Source organism: Paroedura picta, chromosome 7, assembly GCF_049243985.1.
Source record: "Paroedura picta isolate Pp20150507F chromosome 7, Ppicta_v3.0, whole genome shotgun sequence".
NCBI lineage: Eukaryota > Metazoa > Chordata > Lepidosauria > Squamata > Gekkonidae > Paroedura > Paroedura picta.
In genome coordinates, this window is record NC_135375.1 from 22,913,055 (window position 1) to 22,927,752 (window position 14,698).

At 46.0% G+C, this 14,698-nt stretch overlaps 2 protein-coding genes across 3 annotated transcripts in view; one reads left to right on the plus strand and one right to left on the minus strand.

Annotated features, from left to right (window-relative positions):
- Positions 1-4,531, plus strand: part of CCDC152 (coiled-coil domain containing 152) — a 21,602-nt gene extending 17,071 nt beyond the window's left edge. The window contains exons 7-9 of the mRNA XM_077347058.1: positions 1,287-1,414; positions 2,931-3,017; positions 4,127-4,531. Coding sequence (XP_077203173.1) covers positions 1,287-1,414; positions 2,931-3,017; positions 4,127-4,243 — 332 coding nt within the window. The 3' untranslated portion in view covers positions 4,244-4,531. The remainder of the gene's footprint in view (positions 1-1,286; positions 1,415-2,930; positions 3,018-4,126) is intronic.
- Positions 4,286-13,763, minus strand: SELENOP (selenoprotein P). Of its 2 annotated transcripts, none has more exons than XM_077347057.1 (5): positions 13,740-13,763; positions 12,014-12,228; positions 9,926-10,138; positions 8,212-8,329; positions 4,286-6,295 (listed from the first exon to the last, which is right to left on the minus strand). In XM_077347057.1, the coding sequence occupies exons 2-5, from the start codon at positions 12,214-12,216 to the stop codon at positions 6,068-6,070; spliced, it is 762 nt and encodes a 253-aa protein (XP_077203172.1). In that variant the 5' UTR covers positions 12,217-12,228; positions 13,740-13,763; the 3' UTR covers positions 4,286-6,067. The 2 variants fall into 2 exon arrangements, with proteins under 2 accessions (XP_077203172.1, XP_077203171.1); XM_077347056.1 differs by lacking the exon at positions 13,740-13,763 and adding an exon at positions 13,502-13,672.
- Between the last annotated feature and the right edge of the window lie 935 nt (positions 13,764-14,698).

Here is a 14,698-nt window from a genome sequence, read left to right on the forward strand (position 1 = left end):
CAGTAGTCAGGTTTCACACAGTAGGCTTTCTCAACCAGGTTTTCATGAAGCCCTGGGGCTTCTTGATGGGAGGGGCCCTAGGTGGGTGGGTCCACAGCTATATTTCCCAACCATATCCTGCATGATCATACCACTTCTGGGCTTTCTTGAAACCTGAAGAATATTTCAGGAATTTGTCAATGGTTAAAAAGCTAAGAAAGGCTTCAGGGTACCTTTTGAAAACCTATTTCAAATATTCTTCTCCAGCTCCTAAAGCTCTCTGTAACTCACAAACCAATTTAGTGACGTTTGCTTGATTTAGCTCCAGCAAGATGGGCAGCCTGTTTTCCTCTCACCCCATGTACAGGCATGAGGGAACTGTGGTCTGGCACTGTTCCGTCAAGAAGTTATGGGGGTTTTGCCTATGAAGAAGCAGCTGCTGAGACCCAATCTCAATGTGGCAGAAAGGGCCTTGTTTGCCCCACTAATGTATAAAGAAGGGTATGAGAGGTCTCATTTTTAATATCTAAAGGGTGAGTAAAGGTTGCAGCAGTCTGCTGTCTCCCTTACGTTTCTATGCTTCATTGTCCCAGGCATTTTTCCTCCCAGCCAAGCTCATTTGGGGTATATGAACTGACTCAAGTGTCTGAGGGGGGGCCCTTGAGGTGCACAAGAGGGATGGTGAAGCTTGGATAAATAAACCTGTGGGCTTTGAAATAGAGATTGGGCTTCCCCAACTCACGTTGGCTTCCCCTTCCACATAAGACAGAATTGATGGTGGAATGTGCTCTCAAGTTGCAGCCAATTTATGGTGACTCCATTGGGTTTTCAGGGCAAGAAGTGGATAGAAGTGGTTTGCCATTGCATGCCTCAGGGGAACTAGCCTGGACTTCTCTGGTGGTCTCCCATCCAGGTACTCCTGATGGCCAACCATGCTTAGCTTCCAGAATTGGGCTAGACTAAGCTATTCACGTCGGGTCTAAAATTATATTATTTAAATCACAGTGAGATATATATTTTAATCACAGTAGCTAAAGATGAATTCCAACTTGTTTTGGACCAGGCAAAAAATATCCCTAATGCACAACATGTTTAAGCAATCCATTAGTCCAGTCCTGCATGATATCTGCAAACAGGAAATTCAAACGCAGATTTTTTTTTTCATATTAAAAATTAAAATAGTCTCTTTTTAAGAAGAAAATGAACGATTCACATGCACAGCCATTTACCACATTAGAATCTATCCCGGTTATCCAATGAGTGTTATTACTGTTAAGTGCCATGCCTGTTGTTGTTATTTCTATCAGTTGAAACAAAAGAGGAAGAACACAAACAACTCATAGAAAAGAAAGATCTGGAGATTTTAGAATTAACCAGACAACTGAGAGCTCAAGAAAAGGAAAAACAGAATGAGATCATCAAATTGCAAATAGAGGTACGTGTTGGAACCCTATAGTGTTCTTGCAAAATGAAAAATAGATGATGAAACCAATGTGGTAGAAGTCTTGTATGTCATCTATACTCTGGAATTTACTGACATGCCCAGAAATCTTCCTGAATAGAAGTGAAGGACATTGTGCTGTGTCTTAGCCTGAGACTTCAAAGGGAGACTATGGAGAACCAGAGAGGTCAGGGCCCTGTGCATCCTTCTTTTCTGCTGCTTTGCTGCTCTCCCTTTGATGAGGAGATTGCTACTCTTGGGGAATCTGTCTTCCTTCCAGCTAACACTTTTGCTTTCCTCTCCATCTTGTTACCAGAAGAGCAGGACATGATTCCAGCAGCTCTGCCATCCTAATTAAAAAGGTAAAGGTATCCCCTGTGCAAGCACCGAGTCATGTCTGACCCTTGGGGTGACGCCCTCTAGCGTTTTCATGGCAGACTCAATACGGGGTGGTTTGCCAGTGCCTTCCCCAGTCATTACCGTTTACCCCCCAGCAAGCTGGGTACTCATTTTACCGACCTCGGAAGGATGAGTCAACCTTGAGCCCACTGCTGGGATCGAACTCCCAGCCTCATGGGCAGAGCTTTCAGATTGCATGACTGCTGCCTTACCACTCTGCGCCACAAGAGGCTCTTGTCCATCCTAATTAGTTATGTCTAAATTAGAATCTTATCTCTAATGTATTCTACCTCTAATAGAGTGCCTTACAATAGCAGGCTCATATTAGCTTGGTAAGATAAAAAAGCTTGGCAGCAAACACACACTAAGCAATTCCACTGTGCCATGTTCCTTGAGCCATCTTCTGTCAAAGTTTCTGTCAAAGAGATGTCATGCAGCTGCCACTTTACATATTGCATGTATTCTGGTTACATCTAGGACAGCTTTCAGGAGAGGGACAGCAGAGGTTTGGTCTGGGAAGCTGGAATATGCTTGTTCCTGGACCTCTAGAAACAGCAGAAACTAACAAAAGGGGCTTTGGTTTGTATTAATACTTCCTTCAGGGACACAGATGGTTTTGCACTATGACACTCTTGTGGACAATTGGGATTGAGCGCGTTCTGCATTATCTTCTTATATATCAGTATGGGCAGTGTTGACATTGGAAAACCTCCGTGCAAGAGACTTTTTTTAGAATCAAGTTGTGAGCTGATAGTTTGGCCATGGAATCAAAGTATCATTATTTGATTAGTTAGACTTCAGTCCCGTAGGATCTCAGGGAGCATAAAATAAATAAACAAACACATTGGCAGGGAACAGTGAGAGCAAAATATTTGCATTGAAGTATATTGCTTTCTTCTGCCTCGCCTAATGGAAATATGTTTGTATTCATACCCTCTTGAGTGCCTCAACATCATATCCTGTGTTTTGTCAGATGTTGAAAAGGTCTTGCCAGGACCTCAGTAGATTTCATAATTTCTTCAGCTACGAAGTGTGATTCCGCCCCCGTTAATTTCCCTCCCAGTAGATCGTTTCCTCCTAGGCTTTACAAAGATATTATTTTTTATTTCAGTTTGATGCTAAACTGACACAGCTTCAGAGCAGAACACCCAAATCACATCCTGATCCCAGGGCATTACCTCAGAACATCTACAGACGGGTATGTGTCTTTCAACAAAGATGGTGAGGGGTTTGGAGACCAAGACATATGAAGAAAGGTTGGAGGAATTTGGTCTGTTTAGCCTGGAGAGGAGATGACTGAGAGGGGATCTGATAACCATCTTCAAGTATTAAAAAGGGTGGCATATGTAGGATGGAGCAGAATTGTTGTCTATTGCCCCAGAGGGACAATAATTCTATGAACACTTTCTATGCAGGCTTGCCATACACTGGTCTGTATGATTGTGCATTGACCATTAATGGTGTGGTGTACCATACTTAATATGCACCAATAACTCAAAATGTAGTTAATACCAATAACTCTGCTCTGCTAAGGAGAACAAGTCAGCCCAATCCAGTGACTTTTGGGGGTGTGTGTGCAAAACAGCAGTGTATTAGTTGAAGGGGAGAGTGGCAAAGAGTTCCTTAGTTAATTTCAAGAGAACCTATCCAGATATTTTACACTGGAATGAAGCAGGGACATTTGTGCACACATGGATCTCCAGATGAGGATAATGGGGCCAGCAATTTTCATCCAGAATACAGTTCTTATCTCTTAAGTGCTTTCTGTTATTGCTCTAACATAATTGGAAAAACTCCAAAAGTGCCGCATCTCTGTAAAATTACTTGGAAGACCGTCAGTATCACCCTCAACAGTCCCACCCGTTTAAGCCAAATGGCTTTGATGAACTTGAAAGGATATAGCTGTGCTTAGGAGGGCACTATGTACTCGACTGTTTAACCGAGAGTGTTTGGAATGGCCGTTGGACATACTATGAAACTATACATGCCACAGCTTAATTGAGAAGGGATGATAGTGGCTGTTAAGAATTGCCAGCTCTAATTACAGTGGTCTTATCCTCATCTGGACCAGTTCCATATAATTGTTTAACCCAGTGGGTACATGTCATGGTCATACAATTCAAACAAATTTTCGTGGACCTCTCTACCGTCTCAGTATGTAGCTGCTACAGCAATTATTCATAAAATATGGTGCTTTCAAATAATTTCTAGTTGTTTTTTTAAAATGGCAAAGGCACTTCCACTGCATTTACTTTATCTCAGTTTGAGGTTTTTAATGGGCTCCAATATTTGCTTGAATTTCTATAGAAGCTTCAGCACTTTCAGGAAGAGAAAGCCAAAGAAATGGAAGCTCTCCGCAACACCATCAGAGACTTGGAGCAGCAGCTCAGAAAGGGTCAAGATGTCCGCCCAAAACGATGGTAGACTTGAAAACGACTTGAAAACAGGCATCAGTCAAGCAGGGAGCAGTGTTAAGTGACCAGGCCAGACAGAACTAACCCTTCCATTTATTACAAATTCCCTTTTCAGTTCCACACAAGCATGAAGTTCACTAACATCCCAAATTTCCCTCTTGCTTACAAGGCACTTGCCATAAAAGAACTCAAGTTTTGTAGGAGCCGATTTCCCTATTAAACCATCAATAACTACAGCAAGCACATTCTAAGCAAATTCCCTCTTGGTTGAACATTTTCTTTCATCTCAAAATCCTTCCGGTCAACATTTTCTTTCATCTCTCAATCCTCCACATCAATACAAAATCCAGTTCATTTCAAAAATGCAAAGTGAAACAACCAAACATAGTATTTAGCTACATAGATGTTATGTGTTAATAATAATATTAATATAATCAGTTATAAAAGGAATTGACCTTGGGCAAGTGGGTGACAACTACTGATCAACAGAAATGGTGGATGGTTAGATTGGTCCTTACTTCTGATCAACAGAAATGCTTTATAATTAGATCTATTTGCCCCTGTTCCATACTATCCTACCCCTTCCCCGTGACTGGGATATACTTAGCTTTTGTGGGGCTTCTTGTGAGGAAGCAATTTTAGAAAAGTTACCCTCAAAATGTTTCTGCCCGTAGGTAATGAACTGGGCTAGTTAACAAACCACATGACAGCCAGTACAGTCCTAAACAAACAGAGTTACATCACTGACTTCAATGGATTTAGGTGGGTGTCACTCTGCTTAGGATGGAATTCTTTACCCTTACACATGTATAAAATTTATTTTCTTGGAGCTACAGATTGCATTAGAATGTCTCTTAAGTTGATGATATATTGTTTGGAATACTGCTAATGCATTTTTTTACACTGTGGCTCTTTTCAGTGGGAGGGGGGAGAATGCCTAATTTGTATGAACTTTCTTAATCTTTCTCAAAAGAAAAAAGACAGTATACTACACATGGTTTTCAAAAGAGTGGCAACTCTGTCTTTCCGTGTCCTTTTCTGTTCTTGATTGGAATACATCGAACAGAAGCCCCTAGGTCATAGTTTCTGCTTCTGTCTTCATGAATACAAACAGAATGGTAGAAAAGGAACCCAGGAAGACAAAGCCACCAAAAGGCTACAAACTACTGAGCCAGCACTGAGGGGGGTGGGGAAGCATACTATTATGAGAGTGTAAAAAGGGCTCAAGTGATTCTGCAGACTCAGTCCAAATCAGTGAAGCCGCAGAGCTCCACTCCCACCAGTATATGGCTAAAATCCAAGAGTACCGACTTGACAGATTTGTGGGACAGAGTTGCATTCTTGACTCCCTCTTTTGAACACTCACATAATGGTACCTTCACAGGAAGATCACTGTTCAGATAAGACACTCTGTTGTGCCGTTTTGAGGAAATGCAAACCTGGTGGTACTGACAACTGCATTGTTCTGGAACACATTCTGAAGGGGTGTGATCTTCCCTAGTGCTGAAGATGTTTAGATGGCTCGTCAAGCTCAGCTTCCTGACCTTTCATCTCAAAGTCAGGCAGAAGACAGGACAGGCTCACTGGGCGCTTCTGGCTGTCAAGCAGCTGTAGGCAGGCGTCACTGTCAAGACTCAAGGACATCCTCTGCCAACAGCTGCCCCTGTCACCTGCAGGAAGATGGGAGCTCTCCACGACAGTATCAGGAGGCCTTGCTAGCTAGATCCTCAAACAACAGGTGTCGTCAGTGTCAGCATCAGCTACCCGAAACTGGTCCTGTCTCCTGGGGCCAGGTTCAGCTCAACTGCCGGTTTCAAATGGCATTTCCTTTTCGTCAGAGATGTGTGGCTTGTGGGGCAGCATCTACAACTGCCTCCAAACTACCTGCCTGACCTGTGCTAACCCTGTGCTGTTGCCGGTGGTCCCGATGGGACTGATGTCTGTGGCCATGATCCCCACGTCTGTGATGGTGTCCATGATGTTCTGGGGAAGGAGGTGCTTCCTCGGCAGGTACTACATTGCCTTTCGTCAGGTTGCTGCATCTTTCTTCAATCTCTGGGGTCTAGAAGGAATGAGTTCAGGTAACATTAATTTCAGCAGATAGTTCTAGATTTGTTTCCTGCCAGTAAAACCTTAGTCAATTTCTATATACTGTTGTCAAAAATTAAAGAAATCTCATTTAAAATAAACACTGCAATTGTTAGATACTTATTTTCTTTTCTCTAAGACCAAAGTTGCCAGAATGACAAATTGTGGCAACCTTTTTGACAGGTGAAAAAGTATAGAATAAGTTTCTTCTGTCTTCCCCAAACACAATGATTCCTGAAATTACTCCATGGTGAAATCAACATAGATCTTTTCTCAGGAAAACTTGCTTTTATTTTCTATTGCAGGCTGTTATTGGAATTATGGTTGAAAGGCAGTCTATTAAAAAATCAGTTTTATTTTTCACTTGTGCATTTGGATATGGTTCTAAGGAACTCAAGTGGCTTCCATTCATTCTCCAATTCAGAAATCTGGCCTGCTCGAAATTTGTTTTGCCTGGGAAATAGAACCACATAAAGCACATTCCAAACCACATAGGCTTTTTGCTACATTACAGCAGAAATCAGCCACACCGAACAAGGAAGCATGTCCAAGATGCAACTTAGCAAATTGGGCACCAAACCAGGTTGATGTTTGCCAGAGAGGCTTTTTAGCACCAAAAAAATATGCAAGCGAGAAGATTCCAGGCACTAGGTTAATCTGGACTCAAAACATTTTGATGTTAGTATCTCTATATATTCTATTAAAACCTCTGTGTGTGTGTGTGTCTGTGTGTGTCTGTGTGTGAGTGAGAGAGAGAGATGCTTGCCAAGTAAAGCCTGCCCCTAATACCTAAGATCAGAATTACACATTTTATGTATCCAATTTTTCTGCAGCAGGGCCAAAATAACTCCGGATAACATTTTTTCTTAATGGAAAAGTGCAACAAGAAGCATCGGTGCATGACTAAAAGGTCCTTTAACAAACTTCATGGAACAAGATGCAAAAGAAGCCTGACAGCAAAGCAATGTACAGCTGCAATTAGAATCAAAGATTTTTTCAATGAAGAATTTCCGTAACTGTTTTTTAAATAGATTTCTCTTGAGTTTTTAAAAAAACTGCATCTGGAGGGCAATGGGAAGCAAGAGTCCTCAAGTGTTTGGAAGCAGGACTCCTTCTAAACTTGCCGTACCTTTCAGATCGATTTGCAGAGTCGCTCGAGGCTACTTTCTCCCATTAGTTAACAGTGAATTAGTTTATTTATAAATAAATGGTGGTGCAAGAGGCAAAACCAAACGTCTAACTCAGGGGTAGTCAAACTGCGGCCCTCCAGATGTCCATGGACTACAATTCCCAGGAGCCCCCTGCCAGCATCCGCTGGCAGGGGGCTCCTGGGAATTGTAGTCCATGGACATTTGGAGGGCCGCAGTTTGACTACCCCTGGTCTAACTAATGCTTCCACTCCCAGCCCCTTCTCCACCCCACCTCCCTTTGCCTCAGGACCCAAATGCCAGATAGTCACGACCCACTCTTACAGCCCAGCCTCACACGATGACCATCATGGTTACAAAGTAAACTGAAGTATTTAAAAGGCTGCCATGTAGAGGATGGAGCAGAGTTGTTCTCTCTTGCCTCAGAGGGATGGACCAGAACCAATGGGTTGAAATTAATTCAAAAGAAATTCCGTCTAAACATCCAGAAGAAGTTCCTGACAGTTAGAGCGGTTTCTCAGTGGAACAGGCTTCCTCGGGAGGTGGTGGGTTCTCCATCTTTGGAAATTTTTAAACAGAGGCTGGGTAGCCATCTGACGGAGAGGCTGATTGTGTGAAGGCTCAAGGGGGTGGCAGATTTCAGTGGATGAGCGATTGGGATGTGAGTGTCCTGCATAGTGCAGGGGGTTGGACTAGATGACCCAGGAGATCCCTTCCAACTCTATGATTCAATTATTCATACCACGTAAGAACAGTTTCCACATGTTGATTCACAGTATGCCTCCCGGATGGCTTCTTCCACGTATGGGAAAGTCAGAAAGGAGTAAGGCAAACCAAGATGGGACACAAGACGGCCGCACCTAAGAACAAGAATCCAGCCTCATTATCAATGCGGTCTTTATACAGAATGTTACTGCACTGAAAAAAACATGGGTTCTCTATCGATGGCCCGTGCCCTATTATAGTCCCTCAAGAGCTCCTGTAAACACTTTTGTTCCTGTTAACACCATGTGACAACTCCACATTAAGGACATTTGCAGAAGCTGTTTACAACAGCAACTCCAGCCAATCCCTCCTTAAGAAAAGGAAAACTCCTGCTGTGTCATACCAGTGGTCTGTGTAGTCTGGCATCCTGCCTCACATACTGGCCAACCAGGTAGTCTGGAGGGCCCACAAATAGGGCACAGAAACCAAGGCCTTCTTCTGGCATAATCTCCTAGGTACTGGGTTTCAAAGGTCTGCAGAATACAGAGATCCTCCTTTAGTCACCATGGCCCGTAGCCATTGACGGATCTTGCCCTCTATCATTGACAACCTTCTCTGAAAGCCACCTGTGTTCATGGGGCGTCACGACCTCCACTGGCAATAAATTCCACAACTGAATTAATAATTGCGTAAAAGAAGTCCTCCTTCATTTAGTCTATCCTGTACCTACTGCCCATCATTTTCTTTGGATGCCCCCATGTTCTGGGGTTAGGGAGAAGAAGAGAAAACTCCTTGTGACTGTTACGGTGCTGCTAAAACATAAGCACCATTTCTTTTTCTGCATCTCTTAGTCCAAGGAGCTCTGTACTGAATCGTCTCATCCCGTTTATTGTATTGACCCGCTCTGCAAAATCCATCTGGTGCTCCATTGAGAAAGGCAAATGATTAATAAAGCATAGTCCTAGTTCTCACAATGATTATGCCAGCAATTCGTCTGGGCTGTACCATGTCAGGGTGCAAATTGGAGCTTACATGACTATTTCTCCATAAACTTTTATACCTGGCTTTTCACTACCTGAAGGAGTCTCAAAGCAGCTTACAAAGACCTTTCCCTTCCTCTCTCCTCCTACCCTGCGAGATAGGTGAGGCTGAGAGAGCTCTGCGAGAGAACTGTGACTGATTCAAGGTCACCCAGCTGGCTTTTTGTGAAGGAGTGGGGAATCAAACCCAGTTCTCCAGAATAGAGCCTGCTGCTTTTAACCACTACACCGTGCTGGCTGATGTGGTACAATCCAGAATAATCGCTGGCATAATCATGAGTACTAGGACTATGCCATGTTCATTTATATCCCTAGACCAGGGATGGGGCAAACTGTGGCCCTCCAGATGTCCATGGACTACATTTCCCATGAGCCCCTGCCAGCGATTGCTGGCAGGGGATCATGGGAATTGTACTCCATGGAGGGCCACAGTTTGACCACCCCTGCCCTAGACCAAAATGGGAATCACTCCCCCTTGTAAGGCCACTGACTTCCAATCCCTGAATAGAGTGGGCAGGGACAGTCAACCTGTGGTCCTCCAGATGATCATGGACTACAATTCCCATGAGCCCCTGCCAGCAAACGCTGGCAGGGGCTCATGGGAACTGTAGTCCATGGACATCTGGAGGACCACAGGTTGACTACCCCTGCAGTAGGGACCGATGCTCTGCTTGAGTGGAGATTTCCTCACTTCCCCCTTTCCAGACAGACCTGTCATAGATCAAGAAGTCATCCTTCTTTCCGTTTAGAAGAGTCCAGACATCAGGCTGGGTGATCTCTTGCTGGTACACAGGAATGCTCTCTGAAACCTTCTCTCTCAGTTGGGGATACTTTTTCTGGGCCGCAGACCCTTGGTGGTTGACGACCACAAAGGAGACATTGGTAAATCCGTCATTTTCTAGCTTCTGTCGCAGGTCTTCCAGCCTAACAGAAGGCAAAGGGGGAAAAGCAAGCACTTTAAAAACTTTTTAAAAGTTTTAATTCATGCAATTTTTCCCTCTCCAGTCAGGGCCTCCCAAATGGTTCTGCCCTCCTCCATTTTACCCTCCCAACAACCCAGCGAGGTAGGTAGGTAGGTCGCCTCTCCCAAAAATGGCCAGTGATGGGCCTAGAGGGCATAAGAAGGAGAGGGGTGCTGGGTGGGCGTGTACACAGTTGTGCTTCCCAACCATATTCTGCAGGATTGTGCCACTTCTGGAGTTTCTTGAAGCCTGAAGAATGTTTGGGGGGTTTCTCAATTGTAAAAAAGGTGAGAAAGGTGCACAGGTCTTGCTCCCCAGCTGGTATGGTACATGGACTTGCACACTCTCTTCGCAGATTGTTATATGCACTTGATTTTCCCAGAGATGTTATATAGCACCATAGGACTTAATTGTCATGGATGCCCTACCAAGCAGCATTGTAAGCAAAGAGGAAAAGCATGACAAATTCACATTTGTGAATGATACTCAATAAAACATGGGAAAATTATATTGCAAACCCTTTATCAATAAGCTTTTATAAGAATCAAATTTAGGATAAAACAAGAAACACACAACTTATTTGAGGAAGAGCTTTGCGGTTATAAACAGTGCTATAGAATCCAAGCCGTGAAACTAGCAATGTCACTTTTTGAGCCAAAAATTACTTTGCAACCGGAATATGAACCCAGCCCAAAGAGCACCAAAACAAGTTAAGGCTCCATGAAACCTGGTAAAAGCTCCAGAAAACGGATTTTTTTTTTTTATTTATCCCACTTTGGCCAAGTGTCTTTATTTTTCAAACCATATGAAGCTGCCTTATATGGAGTCTGACGTTTGGTCAGTCCAACTCAGTACAGTCTATTCTGAGTGGCAGCAGTTCTCTTGGGCCTCCATCTCCCACATCACCCACTTCCCAGTAGTTTAAACTAGTGATCCCCAACCTGTGGGCAGCGGACCACATGCGGTCCTTCGACTAATTCGAGGTGGGCCCCAAAGGACGCCTTCTCCCCCCCCCTGGCCCTTTACAACAGTGGTCCCCAACCTTTTTATCACCAGGGACCGGTCAACACTTGACAATTTTACTGAGGCCGGGGGGGGGGGGGGGTAGTCTTTTGCCGAGGGACACCGCCGCCTGAGTGCTTGCTCCATTTACTTTCCCGCCGGCACCCTTGACTTCCCGCCGCCCTCTGGGAGGCGCTGCCAGCAGCAGCTGCACAGTGCCATGCCAAGGAGGAGCCCCAGCCATGGCCGCAGCTGGAGAGCCGGCAGTAGAGTGCCAGGGCAGCCCCCAAGGCAGCAGCCAGGAAGGAGGAGGAGCAGCGGACCGGTACTGACTGATCTACGGACCGGTACCAGTCCCCGGACTGGGGGTTGGGGACCACTGCTTTACAACACACTTTGGGTGTCATTGTCTCCCATCACTCCCAGATGGGACTATCTCGTTGCAGAGAAACAAGCTCAGGGTTCCCATTGATTTGTCATTGTCATGAGTTAAAATTTCCATGAAAATAAAATGTTCCTTATGCTCATTGTTGTGGCGTGTCTGTATCTTATTTTGAAGGGATGTTTAATCATTACCATAGCGATCAGAGAGCGTTAGGGCAGTGGTTGAGAGTACGGGAGTAAACTACCCCCCCCCACCGGGCCTCAGTAAAATTGTCAAGCATTGAGTGGTCCCCGGTGATAAAAAGGTTGGGAACCACTCGTTTAAACCACAGACAGAACCTGAGACCTGCATGCAAAGCTGACGGCTGACCACAGAGCCATGCCCGCACCCGGAAGCAAAACTTCCTCCTGCACCAAAATGCAATATGAAAACGCAACAAGTTGTCCTCACCTGGAAGCCTGGAGCAGGCACAAATATCAGCTAGCTTGGAGAAGAGCCACAACGGTTACAAAGCCTCTGGAGTCCAGCATAGGGCTTTGCTCCTTGATGCTCCATTCCGGAGGTTCTTTACAACGGGGGCTGGAGCCCTGGCTCTCGGTCCCTCCTCCGGGGAGGAGGCAGAGAACCAGGGCAAGCCCCAGCCCAACCCACATGGTTGGGCTTGGCTGCAAAGCAAAGGAAAACAACGTTAAGGTAAATGCCTAGAACTGCAGAGCCTCAGGGGTTATCATACTCTTGCTCCAGGGCAAGCCGTCCTAGAACAGCGTGGGCAGTGATTTCTGTAAAACGCTTTGTTCCAACACATTTTTCTAGGACATCCCCTCTATAAAAATGAAGCATTAAGAATGCCTTATCTCTGTTGATCTTTGTTCTGCTGTCTGAGGAAGTGTACCTGCACTAGAAAGCTCACGCCTTGAATAAATCTTTGTTGGTCTTAAAGGTGCCCCTGGACTCAGTTTTTGTTGAGCTACATCAGACCAACACGGCTGCCCACCTGAATCTATCATTAAGAAAGGAGAGTGTTCAAACATTCCCAGTTTGTAACTACAGTTCTTTCAAACATACATTTCCACGCCACCCGCTCTGGGAGAGATTTCAGCTTCCTTGGTCGCTTGAATCAGCAGAATGAGACCACCCGCTAGCCCCCAAAGGGCCTGCCACAAGACAGAGCACGTGAGTTTGAATATGGCGTTAAAGGGGGCTGACAAGTCAACAGGTCTAGAATTGCAGCCTTTGTCCCTGCCAAGCCCCTGCCTGCAACTCTTCCAGTCACTGGAAAACAAAGAGGAGTTCTGAAATATGCCTACAAATTTTAAAATCCATTTCTAATATTTAACAAAGACCCTCGGATTTTTCCTTCTCTCTCCACTTTTTTCTGGCTTTAAGTCATAACTTGGGGGGGGGGGGCAGAGACAAACTGGAAATGTCAAATACTGGGGCTCACGGGACCTGTATGGACAAAAGGGAGAGGGAGGCTGCATTATGGACCCCTGGGCAACCCGAGTGGGGAAAACTGGCCGGACCCGCCTTGTTTTCTTGCCTCTCCAAGGACGCCGTCTGCCTCCAGGCATGTGCCAAACAGCCTGATCCCACACGAACAGAACACGCACCTTGATTTATTATAGAAGCCATCTCATGCTATTATAGAAGCCACCTCAACCCAAAGGCTCTGTTCGGAACAACGGGAAAAGAGCTACTTGCCACCCATTTGTATAAAACCAACGGGACCCCCAGCCGCTGCTGCCAGCCGCAGCGCCGACTCTCTGGCTGGAAGGAGCGAAGGCGAGCGCGTAACCCTGGCGAGACTTGGAAACCCACCACAGTCCACAGTGCCCGATGGGCCCACGAACCCAGCCACCAACAAAAGTGGTCTCCAACTTTCCTCCCCGCATTCCAGCCCCCCCTGAGACGACTTCGGCCCAGAAACCGGAGACTTACCGACGCCCCGACCCCTTGCCTCGCCTCGCCTTGAGCCTCGGCTCTCGCAAGCCCGGGGGAAGGGAACGAAAACGGCGCCGCCAGTGGCGCGGCTCCGCTATTTATACGCCGCTTGTTTATCGCCGCTGTCAGCTGGGCGTCCAAGGTTCACGGGACTTTGGCTAGGGGCCCGCGAGCGAATCAGCAGCCCCGGAGCTCACCCAATCCCTCCTCCCCCCCCCCTTTTTGTTCTCATTACCTGGCTGGGAGGCGCGACGGAGAAGGGGGCTTTGGGGGGAGGCGGCGGGTTGCAAGCTCGGCCCCCGCCCCGCCTACCTAGTGGCAGAGCCTGAAGGGTGGGGTGGGGTGCAGAGGAAGGCGGCTTGCTTTTAGCCAAAGAGGCGGGGAGGCGGCTGCTGTGCGAATAGGCTGCGTTGCTCTGCCTTCCTTCTCGTGCCTTTGGCCTCTCCATGCAACCGACAAGAGAGTTTTCTCCCAGTGACATAAGTGCGATTGGAAATGGGATTGGAAGACTGACATTCCGCACATTTTGGGTTATGCACTTTCAATGTGTGCTTTTGCAGCTGGCCTTTCCTGTGCAAAACAGGAAAAGTTACTTCTAAAGTGCATTATCCAACATGTGGGGAATGAAAAAAGTACTCAACGTTATAGTTGTGCAAGGCGGTGGCAGAGCATTTGGCACATTTGCACTCCGGGGGAGGGGCTCATGTGATTGAAAGCCCCTCCATACAAAAACGCCTTTCATATAGATATCTAGCAAGTCATGGATCCACTTTCCTGGCATGCTAGATTTCTCTGTGCAGGGATTTGCTTGTGTGGAGGAGTGTTCCACAACTTAAGAGCCCCTTGCAAACTAATGTAATAAAGGGAACTCAAGAGAAACAAGCCTGTTTGGGAGCAATAGGGCTGCTTTCACATAGGGATGATGATTCCCTGCTAAGAACTCGTTGCTGCGGGGTCGGGGTCGGGGTGGGAGTCAGGCACAGGTGATAAACAACGAAAGCTGATTGGAGCATTGTGGGGCTCTTCACATTCTCATCCATCAGATCTCTCTGAAAAGATTCCCCGCTCTTCCACATGCAGGCAGTTGGGTGACCTTGGCCTCGCCACAGCACTGATAAAGCTGTTCTGATCGAGCAGTAATCTCAGGGCTCTCTCAGCCTCACCCACCCCACAGGGTGTCTGTTGTGGGGAGAG